Below are 27,597 nucleotides of genomic sequence, written 5' to 3'. Positions count from 1 at the left end.
CATCTTGTAAGATACTATATGCTCATGTATGCCACTTAATTTCAGTGTGGTCATGATGAAAATTCTTCGTATTTATCCCAAGGGTATTGAGCTTAATATATGGTAAAATGGATAGTAAGTACTAGAACAGTGGAATTATAAAATAATTAAAACATAAAATGGAGTATCACACCTCTCCTTTTCCATGTGAATGTGAATAAATATTCTCATTTTGAGAACAAGGAGAAAAAACCATTCAAATTTTATAGCTTGGTGTGAAATTTCAAGAATGATAAGTTATATGAATTAAGAGAAGATTATGTAAACTATACGAAAGGCTCAATTCCTTTATTAGTAATAAAAGTTTTAATCAAGTGCTCTCAACACCATTTTTCTTTGCCATTTCCTTGTATTCATATCCTTGCTTTGAAAAAAAAAACATGCTTGTATTCCCAAATGTCAAAGAACAAGATTATTTATAAAAGGACATTAAGTGTTCATTTAGTATGTTCAAGCAAATTTATGCAGCTACACAGATTTGTGCTTAAAAATGCCTGGGTACAATAGTTTTAGAGAAAGGTAGATGGATTAAGAACCCAACGTATATAAAAGGAATATATATTAATAGTATACATTTATATAGCACTTATAATTTAGCAGGCACTGTTCTAAGTCCTTTATGTATGCTTATTTACTCCTTATAAAAATCTTACTGATAGGGGTCATTATTATTTTCACTTTATTAAAGGGCCAATACCTCAGCATAGAGAGGTTCAGTTTCTTGCCCAAGGTCTCACAGCTAATCAGTGTAGAGCTGAGATTGGGCTGGTTATTATCCCCACCCACCTCTTGTATATATTGGACAATACTATATTGGAATGAAGAGGTCATGTTCTTTGTCCAAGGCTGTACAGCTAGTAAGTGGTAGAGCTGGGATTTAGAGAGTCTGGTTGCAAAGTCCATGCTCCTGACCATGATGCTATGCTGCCTCTCCCTAACTGTAGGCAGGTTATATTTGTAATATGTACTGGCTAGTAAGTTATAGAAAGGAGGAAAATTTTGAATCTTAAACTCAATTTCTAAAATTCTAGAAAAGGAAGAGGGGAAAGGAAAGAGAAAGGAAGAAAGCACAAAATTCATAAAAGCCAAAGTATTAACATGAAGCAGAATGTGGTAGGTGATGAGAAAAGAAAAAAAATATACATATAGGTTTTCCCTGAGCCACCAAGTAACCACTGAGCTATCTGATTTGTTGGTTGTGGTCCTGTCAGGTGAAAGATGAAAAGTGACAGAAAGAAATACTAATTTTTCTTAGGCCTGAATTATTGAGATGAATATTCTGTCAAAAATACTCAGTACTTCAAAAAGTCAGCTTTTTTGGTAGACATCTCTTTTTCCCCCATCTGGGAGTCAATTTTAAGACATATTATTGAAATGAACTTAAAAAATCCCCTTTTTTTGGTGGTAGATTTTTTGGGTCTGTATATGGTCTTGGTAAACTTGACAAAAATATTTAATGAGTTTATTTTGACTTTTTAAATGATGTTCTTTAAAATTAGATATGGCTGCATGGAGCTATTCTGGGACTATTTTATTTTAAACTGATTGATCTAGAAACTTCAGTGACATTATTCTCTAAGCATTACTGTAGAAAATTTAGAATTCTAGGCCTCACTGACCTTCTACATACTCTGAAATACTTTACCTGTTCATATCATCAAGATGTTCAGCAGCAAAATAAAAGCTTTTGATTTTAGGATGACAGGCTTTGAATGCACTGCAAAGGAAACAAAGTACATTTATTACAAATTGGGAAATAAGTTTGAACCAAATAATTCTGATGGGTAAAATTACCTCAACATCTAACCCGAGTTCACATATATAATGCTTCTATCATGGTGACAGAAATCAGTAAAAAGTTCAACTTTCTGCCCACAAAACTGCTTTCTTATCACCTCAATGTGAAAGCATGAAATGAGCAACCTATAATTTAAAAGCTGGAAATTAAAAAAAAAAAAAAAACAACTATCGTTCCCTCTTCCCAAATAAAATCAACTTACTATTTTTTGCGGCATTCACTGGCTCTATCAATTTTAAATTCAGGCAGACTGATGAATCCTTCTGCTTTTTCATCCTGAAGAGCCAAGACTCTTGGTTAGTTTATTATATACAAAGGTGTGAAGGTAATGATACTCTATAACTATGGCTTAGATATCTGTACTAATAAATCCGTTCCTTTAATTCCTTAAATTTGACATTTTAGAGATAAGAATTCAGTGCTTACCTGTTGTATTCCATAAATTGAAGATATATTTTGAACACTTAGAATACTACAAATTAAAATATGTATAGAACTTTTAAAAAGTCTTTTTCATATTAAAATGAGAATGGAAAATTCTTTAATTCTCAAAGTGGAATGAGTTTTATAACTAATTTTCTGGTCAGAACATATATACACTTTTATAACATATAAAATAAACGTAGTCCACTTTTGTAATTCACAATTTTCTATTATTCTTAATGTTCAGATGTAAAATATAGGTATGTTTACTGATCCAATTTTCCTCCAACAAATCTCTTATCAAATTTGATTTTCTCTAATTATATAACAATGATCTTTTATTTAATTATTTTTAACTTTTATTTTAGGTTCAGGGGTACACGTGAAGGTTTGTTATACAGGTAAATGCGTGTCACAGGGGTTTTTTTGTACAGATTATTTCATCACCCAGGCACTAATCCTGGTACCCAATAGTTATTCTTTCTGCTCCTCTCCCTCCTCCCATCCACCCCACTCAAGGAGCCCCCAGTGTCTGTTGTTTCCTTCTTTGTGTGCATGAGTTCTCATTATTCAGTTCTCACATATGAGTGAGAACACGTGGTATTTGGTTTTCTGTTCCTGCATTTATTTGCAAAGGATAATAGCCTCCAGCTCCATCGACGTTCCTGCAAAAGACACAATCTCATTCTTTTTATGGCTGCATAGTATTCCATGGTGTATATGTACCACGTTTTCTTTATCCAATCTGTCAGTGATATGCATTTAGGTCGATTCATGTCTTTGCTATCACGAATAGTGCTGCAGTGAACATTCACGTGCATGTGTCTTTATGGTAGAAAGATTTATATTCCTCTGGGTATATACCCTGTAATGGGATTGCTGGGTGGAATGGTAGTTCTGCTTTTAGCTCTTTGAGGAACTGCCACACTGCTTTCCACAATGGCTGAACTAATTTATACTCTCACCAACAGTATATAAGTATTCTTGTCTTCTCTGCAAGCTTGTCAGCGTCTTATAACAATTATTTTGTGCATTCAAGAGTTTACAAATGAAATAGCTCAATTTGACTTTCAAATATCTGGCTTGGGGTATGTGCTATATATATAAAGGTCATTTTTCACCTGGAAAATGGAATAAAATCCATAAAATCCTCCTCTCTCTAATGCTGGATGGAAAAACAAGATAGAAGAATTATCCAAAATATTACGTTAGATACGAGTTATCCCAACTAAGCTAAAACTATCTTTTGCTAAATGCTTTAATTATTGTATCCCTTGTTCTGCTCATGATCAAGCTCCTCTGAGTTTTACTATCTCTAACTTTCATTTGATCTGTGCTATATCCATAGCTCCTTATATATCAAGTTCAAGTGAGATTATACTCTCATCCACTATCACAGAGGAAAAAAAGAGTTCTCGATTCTTTTAGATTGTATATTTGTATGACTGCTTTCACTGCTAAGCTTCCATGCAAAACAAAAATCTGATGCTACTGATAGTGACTGAATGTGTGTTATGAAAAAGAGTAGTATTAAACTTTTTCAATATTTGAATATTTTTTCTTCCAATCTTGGAGTAAGGACAAGACAGTATTTTTAAATCCTTTTCCCAACTTTAATTTCTATGTTATTTTACCCTTGACATTCATAATGTAAACATTTAAAATTTTGAACAATTTAAAATATTTTGAGGTAGTTATTATCTTCCCATAATGATGTGATGAGGGATTTTTACATTTCTCCTAAAAATATTATCATACTAAAGGTATTTCTTGCAATGTATACTGTAGAATTCTTCACTCATCTCTCACAAGGCTAACAGTAACAATAACTTGCTGAATGAAACTTAGTTCAACAAAAAAGGGCCACAGTTTTTCATCACTTAAACTTTGAAAGATAGGATATAATCTAGTATATGGCAGACAAACCTGCAAGTGACCTTATGATAAAGAAAAACATAGAGATACTATATCTTGATAATACTTGATTGGCATATGAAAAGTATTTAATACATATCTATTAAATGAAACTGTAGGTAAAATTATGGCTTGTTTCCTACATTTAAAATAAGACACACTTAGCGAAGCAGAGGATATTTTAGGTAATTGTGTGATTTGCCACAAAAATGTCAAAAGTACAGAAAACAACCAAATATTTTTATATAGGTGATATAGACATTTACATTAAATAGAAAAATATTAATTCAAGATTTTACAAATGAGAGGTCCCTTTGAAAAATGTTACTAATAGCACACATATTTTTTTCAGACAGGGTCTTGCTCTGAGTGCAGTGGTGCAATCATGGCTCACTGCAGCCTCAACCTCCCTGGCTCAAGCAATCCTCCTGGCTCAAGCAATCCTCCTGCCTCAGCCTCCCGAGTAGCTGGGACTACAGACGTGCACCACCACGCTTGGCTAATTTTTAAATTTTTTGTAGAGACAGGGTCTCACTATGTTACCCAGGCTGGTTTCAAGCTCCTGAGCTCAAGTGATCCTCCCGCCTCAACCTCCCAAAGTGCTGTCATTACAGGTGTGAGCCACTGGGCCCAGCCTACCATATGTTTACTGAACACTCAGTATGTGCCAGGCATTGATTCATTTCATCCATATGATAGTCCAGGGATAAGCATTATTATTACTCCCATTTTGCAGATGAAGAAACTATGGCACAGTAACTCAGGTGGTGTGATTTCTGAGTCTACTCTTAAACACAACATAACACTACATTATAACCTGTCTAGGGAACATAAAATTATCTAGATATTATGTGTAGTAATCGTAGGCATAATAATGTTGTTAAATTATATTTCAACAATATTCAAACGCAAATTGATGAATGTCTTAACATAATAGTATTGGACTATTCACCCAGCACACTACATTAAGCCATGTACATTTTTTATAAAATAAGGTAATGGCAGAAATTATTGTTTTAAAAAACTAATAAAGTGAACTAGTAGATGGCTAGAGCAAAGGAATAAAAGCAAATGCAGAATAAAGGGAATATCAACAAATGCTTTTGGCATATCTGTCAAGATATGTAATAAGTTTTGATATGACTCCTCTGGATATAAATCTGTTGTACTAAAACCACCCAGAAAATCATAAGAATAATTTAAATGTATTATATATATACACCCCCCCAGTGGGCCAAGTGAAATGAATACTTGCAGATTTTCAAAACTAGTCTACTAGATCATTTTTAAAGAAAAATGGAAATAAATTTAGGTGCTATTAGTTTACTTAAATTAGCAAAGGGCTTCCCCTTCTCCACTTCTAAAAAGAAAAAAAAAACAGAAAAAAGTAAAATTTTGAACAAAAGCAAGACATTTAAAAATTAATGTCAAATTTCCACATATAATCCTTTTAGTTAAGCTACTGCTTGGATTAGCTTCGCATTTTTATTTAGATATACAGAATTTTACTACACTTTATCTGTGTTTCAGATATGTTGCTACATTAGCATAATTGAGACATCTATCTTTCTAGAACCCCAACATGCAATCATTTTAAGAGGGTGGATTGAAAAATACCTAGCAGAAGTCTAGTGAATTGGCCTTAAGGTGATTATACGATTTTAAAATATAAGTCTGAAAATGATTCTTTTGATTAAAGATAGAGAATGGACGAGAAAACAAAATGTGCTTTATCTTACCTCCTCATTAATATACCAATAAAGGGATGCATCCTTTAGGACAAACCAATATTTCTTCCATTTCTGTGAAAAATAACTCTTCGCATCTTTCTTTTTCCAAAGCCAGCCTTCACAGTCACCACGGCCAAGATCTTTGCAAGAAATTCGTCTTTTGCTCTTGCCTGCTATAGGACCTAAAGGGTGGAAATGCTCTTTCAATTTTGTAAAAGGTATGAAAGTAGAGGATTAATCTATAGATACCAAAAAGAAGTATGAGTACTTCACAACCTTAAAAATTTTCATATCGTATTAGACTAGAAAAATATACAAATCTTTAATATTTTCCCTCACATAAGTGACACACATCTTAACCAGAAATACGTAACACCAGTCTCAAAACTTATTGAGATCATTTGTTGTAAAAGGTACCTTGTATTATAATTGCACTGAAGAAGACGCTGGCAGCTTTTGCACTAGGGGGTTGTGCTCTTCTAAACCACACTGGGCTCAGGCAAGAAAGGGGGCATGGATGAAGTGTGCTGGGGATTATCAAAGAACAAAATAAGCAGGTAAAGGTTTCATTTCCTTTTCTTACCTTTGTTTTTCTTCTTTGATTTGTGTTGCAGTGAGGACTGCTGAAATGTCTGAAATCAAAGAGAAAAAGAATGTTATCTGATACTCAGGGTGTGATCCAGAGGACCAGCATGCTACACAGAACTCTCAAGAGCTAAATGATGACTCTAAACCCTGTTAGGGGAAGAACTTTTTCCCCACAAAGCCTCAAAACAAATTCATATACATCATGTCACTTAACTTTCTAATCTCCTGTGAAGCAGGAAAGGATATTATATTTACCCGTATTTCGTAGGCAGAGAAATCAGGGCACAAAGCATTTGGTAAAACTAAAGGCTTTTACACATACACACTACTTTGTACCTTTTCAGGGGTATATTGTGCTTTGTCAGACAGTATCTCATTTGAGTCTCACAAAATCTAACGAAGTAAGCAGGAAAATATGACTATCCTTTATTCACATGAAGTTCAATTACATAAGCCACCATCACCTACTGATCTCCTACTTCCTTAGTCCCTAAATATTTCAGCACTTGGAACACTATTTTTTTCTCATGCCTACTTCTGTCACTATTATTGGTGACTAATCTTCATGTAGATGATGTCAGCACCCTGGTTCCTCAGTTCTAATAACATTTACTTCCCCACTCCTCAGCTACCCACCCCCATAATCATATGTTTGGTATCTAAAGCACACACCAGCCACTGTATCTAATTCATATGGTTTACATAGTCTAATACCTTCATGTCATCACTTAAAAAAAACTTCATTGAGGCATCCAGTTCATTGACCTAACTACCCTCTTGTGCCTGTATTTCTTTCTTTCCTCTTAGTTTCCATGGGATACCATTATAATCGTTCCCTTGACCATGCTGTCTGCATCATACTTGCTGAGCTAAACATCCATCCCAGTTAAACCTACCTGTCTGTTCACTCCATGCTAAGTACCTGAACAGCTTGATATGTCTAGAGAAAAACCCACAACTATATTGATCGGTCTAACTTTCAATTAATGACTACACATCACTGGCTCCAGTTAGTCTACTAAGCCATATTGTTCACTGGTATAATAAGATTAATTACATTCACATGATCAGCTAGCTAAAAGGGAACAGAGATAGCATGTGTGCTTTTAATTCACAGGTATTCCTTCAAAATGAAAATCAGGTTACAGATTCTTCTTTTTCTTTACAAAGATATATCTATAAGGGGCAACTGGATTTTGTTTATATAAAATTTGCTGGTCTTTTTTCACAATAAATTCATGTTTTGTGATACTTTATTATTTAGTATCATTGCTCATTAAATAACATTCTACTTATATAATAATTTTTGTTCTGTATATGATTTATATAAGTCTAATGAACATAGTACTATGGATGAGTATCAGTCCTAAAGATAAGGGTCAGATAATTTGCTGACATACAAAGCTTTCCAGAAATAATCACCTAAGTGTTAAAGCAATATAAATATGTATGTATGTGGTATATGTATGTGTGTGTACACACACACACACACACACACACATATCAAACTTTGCAGCATGCATGGTTATAGAAATTCACAAATTTTGAGAGAAAGCATAAAAGATAAAACCCATTATGCTGTCTTGATTTTCTTGAATGCACTTTGCTTCAAAATAATAACTCAAATAATAATTCAGGCTAGTGTGCTTAAGTATAGCTAATTTACAGATAGTTATTTTTCCTACATTGTTTCATGGTAAAATTACTGACTGGGGCTTTTTTCCCTTTTGTATTTCTGCAAGTGATCATTATAGTTTTACAGCTCATTATTTTGAAAAATGACAAAGATGGAGGTGGTTTGTTTTTAGAAAGCTACATAGGTAACAGACAGCTTGAAAGAATTGGGTTATATAATGTACCTTCTATGCTTTTTGCATGCTATTCCGTAGAACCTGAATGTCTACTCTAAAAATCTACATGAAACATATTTTATACTCTCCAGGTTTTCTTTTTAACAAGATTAACTTTTCTTTTCCTATAAATATATTTTCATAAAGATCATGACTGCAGAGTATAATCGGTGCACTGGAAACCTGAAAACTCCAAGACATTAAATACAGATTTATCCAGCATTCAAAGAAGCAAAGCCTTAGATGTCTTTTATAGATATTATAAATATTAAAATAAAGTTCTCTTAAGAGAGATTTTATTATTTTTCCAATTGACTTGACATTTTCTAAAATGAAAAAGTTAACTGTATTATATGCTTTTGGAAGTAATGGGAAAATCTATTAAAACTGTACAGTTAGGTCTCTGTGCAGAAAAGAGTTAATATAGCAGGCCTGAGGTTGCCATCTTAGAAAGGCCTACTTGCAGTATTTGCCCTTGGTTGGCATCTAGGAACTTGGCTGGTAAACAGTTCCCTATACTGATAAGAAGCTTCCCTAAATGATAAGATTCTTTCGCCCACATGCGGCACTGATTACCCACTTGCCTTCTGGGAGTCTGGAATTTTGGTAGTTTCTAGTCAGAGGATGTCTACATGCCCAATTCAATATCCTTGGGTACTGAATCTCTAACGGGCTTCCCTGGACAGAAACACTGCACACATGTGATTGAATTTTAGCTGCTCAAAGGAGAGTATGCTCTGTGTGACCTATCATGGGAGGGAGAGAGCACAGGAAGCCTACACATAAGATTTTTCTAGATTCCACAGGTGTCTTTTTTCCTTACTGATCTGTCTGTAGATTCCTGCTGTTTCACTGTTAATAAATCCTAGCTGTGAGTTCAACCATATGTTGAGTCCTATGAGTTCTTCTAGCAAATCACCGAACATGTAGGTGGTCTTGGGGACATCCAAAACAGCCTCACATTCAAAAAGATCCCTTACAAACTTATATTAGAAACTGTTCATTATTCATAAATAATGGACATAAATGATCTCCAGAAAGGGTTTTCCTTATGTCATCAGCTACAGTGTTATCAAGCACCCCTGAGGTGCAAATGTATCATCCTGTATCGTCTTTTCTAGTAGAACTGATGGAATTATTCATTGGCAGTGACAAAAATTTAATTGGTACATTTTTTTTCCAATTTTAAGATTATGCAAATTTAATAAGAGCAAGACATTAAAAACAGACATATGACCATAATTCATAACACAGCTGATCATATAAGGTGCTACAACAACTAACTCAAAAATGAAAGAGGCCTAGAATCTTTGCATTCATGATAAGTGTATTTCTCATGAGGTAAAATTCATAATATATCTCATTCATGTATATTTCATATTAGCTTCAGATTACCCTTCTTCCAAGTTTATGCTCAAGTAACTATATTCTTTAGAAGTTCTTTCACAGCAGTCTGTGAGTGGCAAACTCTCCTAGTTTTAATGTTTGAAAATCCTTTCCTCTTGAATAATAGTTTGGCTGGGTATAGAATTCTGAGTTGGGCCTCAGCAATTTGAATATATTACTTTATTTTCTTTTTGCATCCATTTTTCTTCTCTTAAGCCATCTGTAGTTACACTGTCATTTGCTTGTTTTAATCTGTCTTTAGTTTCTCTGTAGCTTCTAAAATATTTTTCTCTTTATCCCTAATATTCTGCAGTTTCACTATTATGTGTCTAGGTTACAATTTATCTAATTCACTCTATTTGGCATTTTTTGTGTTGTATTGAAAGCATTATTTAATTCTGAAAATCTCTTCAAATGGTCTTCTTTACTAGCCCCTTTTTAAAACTCTAGACATATGTTGGTACCTCTCAATTTATCTTCCATGTGTCCTTCATGTTCTGTATCCTTTCATATTTCTGCGATGCCTTTTAGGGGAATTCATTTTACTGTCTTCCAATTTCCTAATTCTTTCTCTGATTGTATCTAATCTAATCTAAAGTTTATCTTATCTATAGAGTGTCTATTTCATATAGTTTACATTTCCAGTATATGTAGTTGGTAGTGGCTCTTTTGAATATCCACTGTTTAACCTTCCTGTTTTTACTTAAAAATGTATTTTAAGGGCTTTTGTGACCTTCTTGTAATTTGTATTTAGTGAAGAAAATCACCTCATTGTTTAGTTCATTGCCTTTTTAAAAAAAGTATTAATTTTCTCTAGATGCTTTGGAATTTTAGCTTGGGTGGAAGGTTCTTCCTGGAGGGATGTTTCTTTTTGCACTCATCCCTCTTGTCTAAGCATTTTGCTGTCTCTGCCTCCATTCCTTGGGACGCTAACCAGGCGTTTTAGTGGTGGCAACGGGTTGCAGTTCCATCCATGAAATCCAAGTGGGAGAGGCATGGCCCATGGTTCTGAGTATCTGTTTTTGTTACTTGTAGACACCTAGGAATTTAGTTTTATACAAGTAGCTGTATCTTTATTTATTTCTTAGTAACTGTATCTTTAACCTCCTTACTCATGAATGAGGAAGCTCTGCTTGCCTTCCCAGTTGGTTACACCTCGTGAGTCAATTTTTAGATTCTCGACATAGCTGAGGTCCATTGGTTCTCTGATACTCATTAGAGAAGACTCTCAGGCATCTCCATATTTTTCTGGACTCGGTGCCTAAGATATGTGGCTTTAGGTCCCAATTATCACTGGGCATTTTTGTTCCTTCTGGTGCCTGGAGATTAGATTTCATTTTTGACCATGACCATATCTTTTATTTCATTTTATTGCTATGTGTTTAGGGTAGGGTGAGTGTGAGGGTGTGTATATAGGTGAATTTAAAGCACAAGCTTGTAACGCTTATTGATCACCAAAAACGGATTTCTCTTGTTAGCATTTTTGAAGTCCAATTCTCTAAAAATTCCCATCTTCATTATTTCCAAAACCATCATTTATTAAAATCTTTCTAATGCCTTCACTAGCACTTTCTGTTTATTATAGTGAGCATCTGGGTGAAAGTTCTTCGAACTTTCTAAGAATGTTCTATAAATTCCGATCTTTAGCAACTTAAGAATTCATACCACTAGCCAGGACTTCTTCACTGAGCTAAAGCCTGCCTACTGAGCGGATTTAATATGTACAAAACTGAGCTCATGATGTCTATCACTCGTCAGCCAAATCTGCTTCTTTCCTATTCTTCTATATCTTATTAAATAGTAATTACATTTTTTTCCTCCCTGGTGGCTCAGGTACAAAACCTTGGAGTCAACTTTAACTCTTTTCCTTCTCTTATACCCCATAGCCAATCCATCACCAAGTTTTACCAGCTTTGTTTTCACAATGAATGTATTTATAATATGACTTTTTCTCACTAGCTCTATTATTACCACCCTGGTCTAAGCCACCACAATCTCTCACCTGGATTACTGAAATACCCCCTGACAGTTCTCCCTGCTTCTGCTCTTACCCCCTCTAATATATGTATATTATATATATATAAAATGAATTTATACATATATTATATAATATATAAATATATATATTTATATATATTTATCTTGATACAAGGTCTTGCGTCACCCAGGCTGGAGTGCAGTGGCATGATCTTGGCTCACTGCAACCTCTGCCTCCTGGGCTCAAGTGATCCTCCCACCTTGGCCTTCTGAGTAGCTGGGACTACAGGTACACAGCACCATGCCCAGCTAATTTTTGTATTTTTAGTAGAGATGGGGTTTTGCCATGTTGCCCAGGCTGGTCTCGAACTCCTGGGCTCAAGTGATCTGCTTGCCTTAGCCTCCCACAGTGCTGGGATTACAGGTGTGAGCCACTGAGCCCAGCCCCCTCTAATTTTTAGCACAAGAGCCAGAGTGATCTGGTTAAAATATGATTTAAATCATGCCATTCCTATATGCAAAACTCTTCAATGGTTTCTCATGTCACTCTGAATAAATGCCTATATCCTTTCAATGACTTCAAGGCCCTACATGATCTGGTCCCCTGTTACCTTTGCCTACTGCTCTCCCCTTGCTAATTTTGTTCTAGCTACCTTTGCTGTTCCTAGGTTATGCCAAGTATAGTCCCATCCGAAGACCTTCACCCTTGCTGTTTCTTCTGTCTGAAATGTTTTTTGCCCAGATGTTGTCGTGGCTCACTCCCTTAACTCCTTCAAGTCATTACACAAAGGCTTTCTTTATAGTAAATTCTTCCCAAGCTTCCCTATCCAAAATTATCCCAATTGCCTTCAATACTTTCTGTTCTTTTTCCCAGCTTTGTTTCCCTCTGAGCATTTAGCATTATCTTAAGTACTTATATTTCTTGTTTATCACCTGGACTTCCTCCAAATATAAACTCCATTAAAAAAGGGCAATTTTTCCTGTTTTATGTATTGTTTTGTCCTCTGCCTAGAGTAAGACTTAGCACAGTAGGCACTCAATAAATACTGGTTATGTGAATGGATGTTGGACAAACCATCAGCAAAGAATACAGGTTGTAATCTTAATTAGCTGATTGTTGTAACTTGAAGAAGTCTGTGAATCCATGTATAATACATTATTGAAAATTCTGTTCTTTAATAGGCCATTCCTTTTGGTAGATAAGAAGAATTTCCTTTTATCCAATCTCCTTCAGCACTACTTGCACTGAGATTGTCTTAGTGCATCTAACAGTTTAAATTTAAATTCACAAAAAGTACATTAAACCTGTGTCAAAAGATATTTATGCTAATAATTATATGAATTATGAATGAATGTGTTGAAATCATAATTCTTTCCATAAAAATAGAATGTGCTAAAATAAAAGGCCATTATGAAAGTATTTTTGATCTTCTTAACCATGGCGATGCATGCAACAGTATTCTGTTTGGCTATGAAAGATCCCTTTTTCAGACATTTGCCTGAAAAGACCATTTGTCTTTCATTCTGTCCACAGATGTGCTGTTCAAACTTCATTCCCCACTCTTTTGGATGGAGAAGTGTGGGGGCAGGGTAATTTGGGTCATTCTTATCCTCAAATTATCAGAAGCACTTATTTTAATTGTGAAAAAAATCAGTTTCTGTGTTACATTTTGAAAGCTCAGCTACTATTAAATTCTTCTCAAGTTGCAAATTGACACACTTATGGAAAAATTTGCAATCAAAGTACTCTCTTGTTGCAGTAATAGCAATTTCCTCTTACTGTAATTTTCTGCAAAGTTCCAAGATTTCTTCAGTGACTAGTCAAACCAATAGCTTCTTTCTTATACATAAGAAAAGAAGGTGCTTAACAATTTGAAACACTTGGGATAGATGATAGCTGCTTCCACATATTGCTTTTTAATAAACAAGTAAAACTCTTTGAGATTTTAAATACTTTACAAAAAATGTTTTCTCTTAACTTTCTAATTATTGTATGTAGGAAGAAAAAAGTAAATATATGGAAATGGGATAGGATGACAATAGAACTAAATATTAAGTCAAAAAATTTCCATTTATAAGAAATAACAGCATAGAACTTAAGTCTGCTGTTGTTGGTGGCCTTGCTCATTCTGGTGCATGAAAGAAAAACTTGGAGTCAATCAGGGTGAAGGATGTGGCACTGCACACACCGTAGGTCTTTCATTAGAGTGGGATGAGGTGGCTCTGGATTCTGTCAGTCAGGTCGACCTGATTTTTTTTAAACTTTTATTTTAGGATCAGGGGTACATGTATAACTGAAAATGGCTCCACACTTACTCAAAAATAAGCATGCTTTATAAATATAAACTAGTAAATTAGCAGTCAAATAAGAACAAAAAGACAGCAATTGGTAAGAATCTAGAGAAGGTCAGTCAAACTACTTAGGTTGGGCAGAGTCAATGTTCCATCAAAAAGAATGTCATATGTATCAGATTCTGAAGGAAGGATGTGATTGACTCTTATGCAGGATCCCATAAGGTGAGTCCTCCTGTTCCTACACAGTGGTAAGGTAGGAAAATATTCAGGAAGGCTAACATGAATCAACACCCTTGGGAAATAAGAACTGCCATCCTTAGGTCAAAATAATAATCATTTACTGAGGGCTTATTATGTGTCAGGCACAATATTAAGCACTTATAAGTGTTTATAAGTGATATAATTGATCCATTTTAATCCTTATAATACATCTGTAAAGTGGTTATCATTAACCCCATTTTAAGGAAGAGGAAACTGAGACCCAGAATGCATAAGTTGCTCAGGATCACACAGGTAGGGGTAGAGTCAAAATTCAAAGCCAGGTCTGTCAACCCCAAAACCTATACTCCTACTACATGCATTACTGCCTCCCAAGTAAGTATTATGTAGTCATAGTAACAATTAAAGAGAGAGAAAAAGTGCTTCTGGCACTAAGACATCTATTTATGAAAACCTCTCGTGACAGGTGATGCAAGTACATTGCTATGTGAAAAGAAAGGATTCTCCAAAACAGAAAGATATCAGTGAAAAAACACTTTTATATCAGTGGAGATAATTCAAACCAATAACACCTTATCAATCTCTAATTTCCATGCTTTCTCAATTTTATTTTAATTAGCAAGTTATATTGCTCTGTAGGTTATAAAAGAAGATTTACAGTAGTTTCTGGGCAACCACTTATAATAATATCTGCATGAAAGGAAGGCTCATGGTAACATCTTAATTTTGCAATTGAGACAGAAATTAAGATACAGTAATATTATAAGGCCCAGCCTAAGTAGACAGAGATGGGACTGCAATCACATTTCAGTACAAGCCTATTAACAGAACTCAGTTCAATTAGAAAACCCTGTGTCAATACTGATGAGAAAATCATGGATCCAGCCTGCCTTTTGACTAATTCTTTACTCTCTTGAGCTGATTCATTGTGTTATGCCATTTTCCACCCAAAACACTCCTCAATACTACGCAATGCTTTGAAATTACTTGGCTCACTTTCTGAAGGAGTGGTTTTTACCTACTATATTAGTTCTATGAAGGCAGAAACCATTTGTTTAGGTCACCACTCTATACTCAGCTCCTAGCACAGGATGTGTACATACAATTATCTGTTGAAGGCATGAACTGAATAGTTACTCACTACCTATGTGTGGGACACTGAGGTATGGGCTATGATTCATGGCTTCTCATATGCAACCTGTTAGCACATCCTGTCCAGTTACCTTCAAAACATATCCAGAGTCCAACCCCTTTTCACCATTTCCACTTTAACACCCAGGGTTAAGTCACTCTCATCTCTCACTTGAATTGACCAGATCCTATCTTGTCTCCCTGCTTCCACACTTACCCTTGGCCCCTTCAGTCTATTTTCAACAAATCAGTTGGAGTGATACACTTAGAATGCTTATTTTTCAGCAAGAAAGGAACACACATTACCAATGAAGGCAACACCGTGGTAGGAATCAGGAGACCTGACTTCCAGTTCATATTTCAGTCTATATTCCAGCTCTATGACTTTGATCAAGCTACTGGACTACTCTTGACCTCAATTTCCTCAACTGCGAAATCAGGGATTTGGACCACATGTTCTTAGTATGTCTCATAGAACAACAACTTTCCATGATCATAATTTAAAAATGAATGGAAAACCAGTTAATGATCACCAATGGAGACCTAATTATTGATGTTTTAGGAAATATTATATGTATACCTGTAATCAGTGTCAGTCTTAACACTGAATGCTAGATTATTCATTGAAAAGCACTTAGTTTATGTTTGAATTCCACCATGTATGGAAATAACTTATTACCAGCCATATTAGATACAGTTATTTTGGGGTGCCTGATTGATGTGTACAATTAACATAGATTTGCACTTGAGACAGAGGCAGAAAGTTCTAACAGGTGAAAAGCAGAACTAGGGCAGCTCCTACTCCTGACACTTCTGTTTGACAGAAACTGCTGAAATCTAGGTGTCAGAGAAATAAGAGTAGGCTTGTCTGTCTTTTGCGACAAAGAAATGTTTATAACCAGAAGAAATGGAGAGGACCAGATTTGCTATCTGCAGGCTAATGAATGACAAGGAAATAAACTATGTGTAAAAGCAACAGAGAAATAAATAATATAGAAAGAATCACCTCTAATAGAGATGCATGAAACCCAGGAATCTCAAATGAAGTTACAATTATAGTATGATTGATGATTCTGTCAGCAATGATGTGACTGAATCATATTTACTGAAAAACTTTTCTGGTTGTGGACTTAATGGTTTTATTTGTAAAAGAATCTGAAATCAAACAGTTTTTTTCTGATTACTTTATTTTTAGGTTGATTTCTCTGATATAATGTACATATTTTCTCATTATGAAAGTCTGTGTCAGTATAATTTGTTCCAAGAATGCTAGCTTTTATCTAAATATCTTTATCATATTAATACTACGTTTCTGTTAAACTCTTATTCTGAGATTTTTGCTCTTATATAATAGACAAGCTCTCCAACACAACTACTTCAAATGTTTCTACATCTGGTAGTTTTAATAGAGTTTTCTTGATTTAGAGACTTTTTTCATAACAGAAATATTTTTCAAAGAGTACTGTATAAAAATAGAAGTTTAAAAAGTTTCAAAAGTCACTATATGCAATTTATTTTATAAAATAATTGAGATATATAATTCAGACTGTTCCTTTTAATAGTGAACTATATAGTAAAACACGATTTTAAGACTAAAAAAAGGAAAATTGGTTTTATCTAACAGAAGGGAAAAAAGAACTTGATGGGGAGATATTTTAACTTCTGCGCTTGCAGCAGGAATCAAATCATCATTATGCTGTCAATTTAGATGGCATTTTTCATAGTCCTCTCTGCAGTGCTACACTTGTCTTGTAAATGAGAAAACTGAGTAAAAGAAAGGAAGCAACTTACGCAATGTCAGTATAAAAAAATTAAATTTCTGGAGGGCTTGATGTTTGCTGCCACTTCTTCAGAACTGGTTACCTCAAATGCACCTAGATTACATTTTGCTTGTTCTCAGCCCACTGGTGAGGACATTTTGGTAGTACTGTTGGAGGAAGGGTATACTATTTGTGCACTGTCATAGTGCCAGACACTGAATCAGATCTTTACATATACTGTCACCACACAGAGCCAAAGCTTTTACCGAATTATAAAAATATATATGATGGAAGGTACAAAGAAATAGAAAATACAATATCAAAAAACATTTTATAGCAAATGAAGAAGTGTATTTCATATGGCTGTTTCTTGTAATAACCATATGATAAAAATTGAGGACATTATTTTAAAATGCAACTAAGTGAAGAAGATTCAACATTTGGCTAAGATGTATTTCTCAATATATGCTTTGGTAAATTAAAGAAGTAGGTTGTGGAGATGGTACTCTCTCAGAGGTAGGCTACACTCTTGAATCCACTCTAGATTTATGATAATTTATGATTTTTATTTTACCACTGAACCTCACACATACTCTCAGTAGAGAATTTTCAAAGCAGGTTTTACACAGTAAACACTGATAATGGCCACAGAGAAGGAAACCTCAGTTTGGTAGTTTCCTATTGCATCAATTTAGCTAAGCTGGAAGGAACTATGTGTTTTAGAATTCTTTTGTCTATATGGTTCTAGTTTAGGGTTGGCCACTACGTAAATTTGTGTCAGTTTTGGAGAATACAAGTAAAGCAGCAGCTCTTATGCTCCGAAGGTCAGGGCAGGGTGTCAGTCACTGCTGCAGCTGATACACATTGTTTTACTTTTCTGTTGGCTTGCCTTACTGGTGTGAGTCAGCAGCTAGGTCTACAACTCCTTTGGCTCCAATTGGATCTCCTCCTTCAGCACCTGAGTATGGGACCATGAATCTGTGAACCTCCATGGAGAAGGGTACCAGCTTCTTGTTGAAGTTGGAGGAAATGCTCTGGTTTGTGCTCATGGGTTCTAGTTTGTCTTGTTCTTCCTCACTTCATGTCCAGATTTTCTTCCCAACCACTGGCTCTGCTGAGGCATCTTTGCCAGCTCCTCAACTGAATAAGATCCAGTCCTTTACCCCATGCCACTTAGAGATTCTAGTTCCCTGGTTGAACTTCAATGGATATACTCATTAATGCCCAAAAGAAGTGCATTCTATTTTAGTCCTAGAAGGCTTCCTGATTTGCTCATCAGGAGATAAATTCCCTTACATGCAGATTAACTAATTTTCTTTCTATATGGAGTTAAGAACAGTTACTATGTGCTCAGCACAGTGGAAAGAATTTTATATACAACGTATGATTTAATTCTGAAAAAAAATCAGGTAAGTAGTCTTATCCTCTTTTTACCTATGAGAAACTGAGGTTCAGAAATGTGCCCAGGTTTTTATAGCTGATTTAAATATATAGCTGACCTATATAGCTATATATATTTAAATATATAGCTGACCTATAGCTGAATTTTAAAAAAGGCAATTCCCTTCTTAATGCTGAACTCTTATCTGGAGACTATCAGACACAAGAACCATGTCTTGGGACCACTCCAGATTTATGAAAATAAAAGAAACCATGGGAAGACAACTTATTCTCCTGTTTACTATGGCAGGAAAGTTTACACTAATTTACCTATAATCACATATAAAGAACATGGGTTTGAAACATTGATCTATTTCTCAGCATTCCAGGTTGTTTTGGATTGAAGTCTATTAGGATCCTGTTCCTAAATTACCCTGATATTTGTAGAAATGTTAAGAGACAGATTTAGCAATATCATTTAGAACTGAGACTCTAGGTTGAGCTTATGCACTTTGGCCCAATGCCAATTGTTGTCAGAGTCAAAACCAGTGAAAAATCCATAATGGCTGCAAAAAATTTAACATAGTTCTTAGAAAATTTATCTTTAAAAAACTAGCATCTAACAGTAATCAATTATTGTCCCTTAATATCATTTATTAAGAGGAAACTTTGGATAATTTTAGTACATACAGCAAATCATTATACCCACAGTTTTGTGGAAGCTGAGAGTGCTGAAACCATCAAGGGAGCAATATTAATATATTGTGGGAGTTAAGTGAAGAAAATAATTTGGTACAGGTTATGACCTTCAGTCAGAGTAGGCTGTAAAGAATTCTAGGGGTAAGATAATTCTACCTGTAGTTTTATTAAACTTGAGATGTTTGATTAAATGAGTTATGGTGGCAAGGTAATATGAGTAGGGTGATTATGGGAGCAAAAAAAGCCAATTGCTTACAAAATTTGAGGACGTTTTCTGAGGCTATAAAGCTAGGAGACAAACGTCTACAACATAAAAGGGAATGGGGCTTCTTTATGCTCTCTGATCAAAGCAACTAAAGGCAGGTATGTCCCCAAATAGTTTTTAATTACTGAACTTACCAACCAAGCCAAGTGCCTGTTATTAGAATTTGTGTATTTTTTCCCTAAAGGCAAAAAGGAATTAAAAATAAGACTTAAATTTAATAAATTTATAATTCAATTCTTCTGCATCATGTTTTACATGGTGCCTCACTAATTAAGCCAAATTTTGTGTTTTGCTTCCTGGCAGTCATTTTCTACCCAGAAACTAGCAGACTGAGACCCACATTTGTTCAAATGTGAAGCTGAAAGGGCTGGCTTCAGTAATCTCTTTTATACAGGGAGCAAAAATCTTTCTCAAGAGTGAGGGCATATTTGTGAATTTTTTTGTATGTTTAATGTTCAAATTTTAAAACTTAAAAATTGAGGAAATAAAAATTTCTAAACATTTAAACAATATTTTCAAAATTAATAAAATTGATGAATTTAATCAGTATCTTAGGAATTCCATTAAGTTACAAGTCTTGTACATCACATCTCTTATAGGCTTCCAACACTTTAAAAGCAGTGCAGAACATAACAATGAAAGCAAAACTGGTTATTCCCACACTCAATCAATACAAAAATATTAGTACTGTGGTTTTGCTTCTTTTGTTTTAAAGTATTTCTGTACTGATATGTTGGAAATTTTAATAGTTAATTAAATTTCTTTAATTGTTATGTAACTATTCAGATATATTTCATTTTGGGTGAGTTTTGGCAGTTTGTATATTTTGAGGAATTGGTCCATTTCATCTGAACTGATTAACTTACATGCACAGAGTTGTATTTCTTTAGTACTCTTTTAATGTCTATGAGGGTTGTAGTGATATCGCCTCTTTTATTCTCGATATTGGTCATTTGAGTCTTCTCTCTTTTTTCCCTTTATCAGTCTTGCTAGATGTTCGTCAATTTTTTAAATTAAAATATCCCATGGCTTTTGGTTTGATTTTACCTATTGTTTCTCTGTTTTCAACTTCATTGAATTCCGTTATCTTTATTAAATCTTCCTTCTGCTTTTTGTTTTGTTCTTTTTCTAATTTCTTGAGGTAGGGGCTGAGATTATGGACATCTTTCTTCTTTTCTCATATAAGCATTTAGGGCTATAAATTTCCTCTAAGCATATGCTTTTTATTTTCACTCAGTTTCATTTTCCTTTATACTTCCTTTTAATCTATGGATTATTTAGAAGTACGTTCTTTAATTTCCAAGTGGCTGGAGATTTACTTGTTATCTTTTTGCTACTGATGTCTAGTTTGATTTCATTATAATCAGAGAACATATTTTGTATTATTTCAACTTCTTTTAAAGTTAAGGTTTTTTTTTTTTTTAACTTTGAACATAATTTTTATTGTTGTTATTTAAGATTATTCAATTCCTTATTTCAAATTCTAATTGACAACACAAATAACTTTTAGACTTTTAAGGGAAATAGGTTTAATTTTTTTTTCTTTTTATTATTATTTTTATTATTATTATTATCCCTTCCTTACACCTTATACAAAGGTTTGTTTTATGACTGAAGATAACTTCTATTCTGATGAGTATCTCATGCACGTTTGAAAATAATGTGTATTCTGCTGTTGTTGGGTGTCAGTTAGAAACTGCTGGTGGATAGTCATTCAGTACTTCTGTACTCTCTGGTGTTTTGTTTAGTGGCTCTATGAATTACTGAGAGATGGATGTTGAAGACCCCAACCTTAATTGTAAATCTTTCAATCTGTCCTTCCAGTTCTGGGAGATTTTGCTTCTACTGTTTGAATCTCTGTTATTTGGTGCATACATGTTTAAGACTGTCATGTCTTCTTAGTGAATTGAACCTCTTTATGCCTGTTGTGGTGGAAGAAGAGAAGCATGACTTTTTTCACGGTTTCTGCCTTGAGAAGAGGCAGGTGTTGTTAAAATATTTCTGTCATGTTGGCTAAAGAGAGTACGTTGGCTAAAGAGAGCAGGCTTTTTGGGGGGCTGTATTTTGTCGGTGCCTATTGATGTTTTCAGGTTGCAGGCTTTTATAGCACCCAGGCCAGGTATACAGGAGGCAAGTAAAAAAGCCTGGGAACTCACAGCACTTCCTTGGGTCTGGAGGTCCCTAGCCTGCCTGCCTTTTTTTTTTGCACCTTTCAGAGTCTTCTGGTAGATGAGTTAATGTATTTTCTCCAGGTAATTTTTGGTTGTGAGTAGAAGGAAAAATAAAATAAAATGTGTGTACTCCATCTTATCTGGGACTGAAAGTTTGTATTTGTGAATCTTTAAACCTTCAAAGAGTAATTCTATTATTAAATCCTCTAGTCTGGCCAGTTCCGTTATAAGTACACCAGTTTGTGGTGAATGAGAATATGGGGGGATAGGAGGAGTACTGATAGTTGATTTTTTTTATTAAAAAAACCAAACCTTCCTAAATATGAAAGCAAAAAGAACCAATTGTATAAATAAGTGAGGAAGTACAAGTGAATTAATTTTTTGTGGACTAGCATTCACCAAAACTGTTTCATATTTATAACCAAGTAAAGCCAATATTTTTTTCTTCTTCTTTTAACCATATATCTGTATCTAGGTAGTGGGTTTCCACAGTTTTTGACTGTGGTTCCCTAAGACAGGCCAACAGATCCCTTGGGTCTATCTGTTTATCTCTACTTTTCAATGGAAAAAATAACTAGGTATACCAATAGACGATTACTCTGTAAGTACTGTTGGGTATGGATGATTCACAGTATCATTCTTGAAAAATTATAGGTAAATAAGAATCACTACATACTAGAGGGTAAAGCAAGCAACCTAAAACAAACTAAAATTGATAGTGATGAAGTCTAATGATAACTTATAATGAAAATAAACAGCCGCTAAAACTATAGGTTACTTTTAAAAAAATCCCAATGATGTATCAATAGAGCATTCCTCCTGAAAACCACAGAAAACTGGATCATCTACACTTGTGCTTGTGCAATATGAACATGATTGCACTGTCAGGGCTGCATAGGTACCAGGCTAATATGGTTTGGCTGTGCCCCCACCCAAATCTCATCTTGAGTTGTAGTTCCCATAATCCCCACATATGGTGGGAGGGACCCAGTGGGAAGTAATTGAAGCATGGGGGCAGTTACCTCCATGATGTTCTTGTGATAGTGAGTTCTCATGAGATTGGATGGTTTTATAAGGGGCTTTCCCCTCCCCTTCACTCTTGGCTGTCACCATGTGAAGAAAGACATATTTGCTTCCCCTTCTGCCATGCTTGTAAGTTTCCTGAGGCCTCCCTAGCCCTGTGGAACTGTGAGTCAATTAAATCTCTTTCCTTTATAATTACCGAGTCCTGGGTATGTCTTTATTAGCAGTGTGAGAATGAACTAATACAGTAAATTGGTACCAGTAGAGTGGGGTGCTGCTATAAGGATACCCAAAAATGTGGAAGTGACTTTGGAACTGGGTAACAGGCAGAGGTTGGAACAGTTTAGAAGACTCGGAAGAAGACAGGAAAATGTGGGAAAGTTTGGAACTTCTTAGACACTTGTTGAATGGCTTTGACCAAAATGTTGACAGTGATATGTACAATGAAGTCCAGGCTGAGGTGGTCTCCGATGAAGATGAGAAACTTGTGGGGAACTGGAGCAAAGGTGACTCTTGCTGTGCTTTAGCAAAGAGACTGGTGGCATTTTTCCCCTGCCCTAGAGATCTGTGGAGCTTTGAACTTGAGAGAGATGATTTAGGGTATCTGGTGGAAAAAATTTCTCAGAGCAAAGTGTTCAAGAGGAAGCAGACCATAAAAATTTGGAAAAGTTACAGCCTGACAATGCAGTAGAAAAGAAAAACCCATTTTCGGGGGAGAAATTCAAGCCTGCTGCAGAAATTTGCATGAGTAACAAGGAGTTGAATGTTAATCACCAAAACAATGGGGAAAATGTCTCCAGGTGATGTCAGAGACCTTCATGGCAGCCCCTCATGTCACAGGCTGGGAGGCTTAGGAGGAAAAAATGGTTTTGTGGGCCAGGTCCAGGATCCCTCTGCTGTGTGCAGCCTAGGGAGTTGGTGCCCTACATCCCAGCCACTCCAGTCATGGCTAAAAGGGGCCAAGGTATAGCTTGGGCCGTGGCTTCAGAGGGTGCAAGCCCCAGGCCTTGGTAGCTTCCATGTGGTGTTGAGCCTGCATGTGCACAGAAGTCAAGAATTGAGGTTTGGGAACCTCTGCCTATATTTCAGAGGATGTATGGAAATGCCTGGGTGTCTAGGTGGAAGTTTGCTGCAGGGGTGGAGCCCTCATTGACAACCTCTGCTAGGGCAGTGCAGAAAGGAAATGTGGGTTCAGAGCCCCCACACAAAGTCTCCACTGGGGCACTGCCTAGTAGAGCTATGAGAAGAGGGCCACCATCCTCCAGACCCCAGAATGGTAGATCTACCAACAGCTTTCACTGTGCTCCAGGAAAAGCTGTAGGCACTCAATGCTAGTCCATGAAAGCAGTCAGTAGGGGGGCTGTACCCTGCAAAGCCACAGGGGCAGAGTTGCCCAAGGCTGTGGGTCCCCACCTCTTGCATCGGTGTGACCGAAATGTGAGACATGGAGTCAAAGGAGATCATTCTGGAGCTTTAAGATTTGACTGCCCTGCTGGATTTCAGACTTGCATGTGGCCTGTTGCCCCTTTATTTTGGCCAATTTTTCCCATTTGGAATGGGTGTATTTACCTAATGCCTGTGCCCCCATTTTATCTAGGCAGTAACTAACTTGTTTTTGATTCTACAGGGTCTTAGGCAGAAGGGACTTGCCTTGTCTCAGATAAGACTTTGGACTTGGACTTTTGAGTTAATGCTGGAATGAGTTAAAACTTTGGGGGACTGCTGGGAAGTTCTGTTTTGAAATGTGAGGACATGAAATTTGGGAGAGGCTAAGGGCATAATGATATGGTTTGGCTGTGTGTTCCCACCCAAATCTCATTTGAATTATAGTTCCCACAATCCCCATGTATTATGGGAGGGACCCAGTGGGAGGTAATTGAATCATGGCAGCAGTTACCTCCATGCTGTTCTCATGATAGTGATTTATCATGAGAGCTGATGGCTTTATAAGGGGCTTCCCCTCTCCCTCTTTGCTCTGTGCTTTTCCTTGCTGTCACCATGTGAAGAAGGATGTGTTTGCTTCCTCTTCTGCCGTGATTGTCAGTTTCCTGAGGCCTCCCTAGTCCTGTGGAACTGTGAGTCAATTAAACCTCTTTCCTTTATAAATTACCCAGTCTTGAGTATGTCCTTATAGCAGTGTAAGAATGAACTACAACACAGGCATACTGAAAAAATACTAAATTAGAATATTCAATAAATTCTATGAATGTATTATTTTGTGATTATTCAATTTGTAACCTTTTAAACTCATTTAGTAGGTTACTAGTAAGCAATATCTAGTCACAAGTGAAAATGGAAGTCTGTGATGTGTTATTTGCCCATAAGAATCAAAGAAAGTACTGTCACTTCTGGGTCAGACCTCAGTCATCAGAGCCCTTTGCCAAGGATGGCCCATACTTTGGGAATCACTGCTATAGGGAAGCAGCCCACTGGGAAACACTTTTCATAGTACAGACTGTTCCCATGTAGGGCTTTGCAAATGCTACTATGAAACATTTTAGAAATAATAAAGTCATCCATAGGAATCAGAGAATATACAAATGAATATGATAATATTTAGTGTACTGTTGTACTCTAACATGTCTAAATGTACCTTGATTGGGAGAAACATCATGTCATTCTGTACTACAGCTGTCTTCTGGGTGAATAAAGTCAAAATGGAGAGAAATTGGTTGTTACGAACAAGTGACGGCTTAGAGGTGGCTTCTTTGCCACTAAAATAACTGATCTCTTCTTTGAATTACTTTTATCCTGAAAGAATGCAGCTAAGTCAGGCAGCCGTTAGACAAACCAACCTTTATAACTGCAGGTAAATTTAATTATGAATATTTATATGTTAATAATATCACAGTTTTTCCATTATTGTGATAATAATAGCTCTGTCTTCCCTAATAGATGATAAAATCATTATAAGCAGAAATGGCTTTAATCACACAAAGGTGTGAATTTTGGAGTCAGGATGCTTGGACCCATTTCTAAACTCCGCTATTTTCTAGCTCTTTAAGGTAAATTCTGTGTTCCAGTTCCTTTCAGTTCTGCAGAATAGAAATAATGATATCAACCTCATAGGATCATTTTGAAGATTCCAAGAGATACTGTATTTAAGTCCTTAGCATAGGAGCTTAGTAAGCAATCAGTAAATGTTAGCTATTAGTAATATTAGCAGTGGAAATATTATAGGGATATCTCCTGTTACTGTGCTTCAATTTATTCTTTGAAGATTGCAATTTTTACAAATGGAAGGTTCTGGCAATCTTGTGCTGAATGAGTCTATTGGTACCATTTTTTCCGATAGCATGTGCTCATTTCGTGTCTCTGTATCATATTATGGTAATTCTCACAATATTTAAAACTTTTTCATTATTATTATATCTGTTATGGTGATCTGTGATCAGTGATCATTGATATTACTACTGTAATTATTTTGGGGTGCCATGAACAACAGTACACTAAATAACACATTTTCAATATAGGTGAAACAGCCTTATAGTGGAAGATGATGCCATCTAGGACTTTCATAGCTAGAGAGGAGAAGTCAATGCCTGGCTTCAAAGCTTCAAAAGACAGGCTGACATAGAAGAAAACAGAAGAAAGTTTAAGTGGTCTGGATAGAAGATCAAAACAAGCCACAACATTCCCTTACACCAAAGCCTAATCCAGGGCAAGGCCCTAACTCTCTTAAATTCTATGAAGGCTGAGAGAGGTAAGGAAGCTGCAGAAGCAAAGTTGGAAGCTAGCAGAGGTTGGTTCATGAGGATTAAAGAAAGAAGCCATGTAAGACAATAGACTTAATAAATGTTGTGTCTGTTTTTACTGTTCTCCCAATGGGCTGTTCTCCCATCTCTTTTCCTCTCCTCAGGCTTCTCTATTCCCTGAGAAACAACAGTATTAAAATTAGGCCAATTAATTAACCCTACAATGGCCTCTAAGTGTTCAAGTGAAAGGAAGAGTCACATGTCTCTCACTTTAAATTAAAGCTAGAAATGATTAAGCTTAGTGAGGAAGGCATGTCAAAAGCCAAGATACACTGAAAGCAAGGCCTTCAATATAAAAATGATAGGAAAACAAAATAGCCTTATTGCTGATAGGGAGAAAGTTTGAGTGGTCTGGATAGAAGATCAAACCAGCCATAACATTCCCTTAAACCAAAGCCTAATCCAGAGCAAGGCCCTAACTCTCTTCAATTCTATGAAGGATCAGAGAGGTAAGGAAGCTACAGAAGAAAAGTTGGAAGCTAGCAGAGGCTGGTTTATGAGGTTTAAGGAAAGAAGCCATCTCCATAACAAAAAAAGTGCAAGGTGAAGTAACAAGTGCTGATGGAGAAGCTGCAGCAAGTTATCCGGAAGATCTAGCTAAGATCATTGATGAAGGTGGCTACACTAAACAATAGAATTTTCAATACAGATGAAACGCCTTACAGTGGAAGAAGATGCCATCTAGGACTTTCATAGCTTGAGAGAAGTCAATGCCTAGCTTCAAATCATAAAACAGGCTGACTCTCTTGTTAGGGGCTAACGGAGCTGATGACTTTAACTTGAAGCCAATGCTCACTTAGCATTCTGAAAATCCTAGGGCCCTTGAGAATGATGCTAAATTAACTCTGCCTGTACTTTATAAATGAAACAACAAAGCCTGGAAAACAGCACATCTATTTATAGCATGGTTTTCTGAATATTTTAAGCCCATCATTGGAACCTACTGCTCAGACAAAAAAAGATTCCTTTCAAAATTACCGCTCATTGACAATGTACCTGGTCAACCAAGAACTCTGTTGGAGATGTACAAGGTTAATGTTGTTTTCACGTTTGCTAATATATCAGCCATACAGCTGCCCATGGATCAAGGAGTAATTTCAAATTTCAAGTCTTATTATTTAAGAAATACATTTTGTAAGGCTATAGCTGCCATAGATAGTGATTCCTCTGATGGATCTGGGCAAAGTAAATTGA

General features: G+C 35.8%; 1 protein-coding gene across 7 annotated transcripts in view; it reads right to left on the bottom strand.

The window, feature by feature from the left end:
- The window catches only part of CNKSR2 (connector enhancer of kinase suppressor of Ras 2), a 287,144-nt gene that overhangs the window by 57,411 nt on the left and 202,136 nt on the right, over nucleotides 1-27,597 (bottom strand). For all 7 annotated transcript variants that reach the window (NM_001132790.1, XM_024240331.3, XM_024240332.3 and 4 more), the window contains 4 exon segments: nucleotides 1,685-1,756; nucleotides 2,040-2,113; nucleotides 5,914-6,086; nucleotides 6,488-6,536. In NM_001132790.1, the coding sequence (NP_001126262.1) occupies nucleotides 1,685-1,756; nucleotides 2,040-2,113; nucleotides 5,914-6,086; nucleotides 6,488-6,536 (368 nt within the window).

This window comes from Pongo abelii, chromosome X (assembly GCF_028885655.2).
Source record: "Pongo abelii isolate AG06213 chromosome X, NHGRI_mPonAbe1-v2.0_pri, whole genome shotgun sequence".
NCBI lineage: Eukaryota > Metazoa > Chordata > Mammalia > Primates > Hominidae > Pongo > Pongo abelii.
The sequence above is the reverse complement of the archived record's forward strand: the minus strand, read 5'-3'. Positions and strand labels throughout refer to the sequence as shown.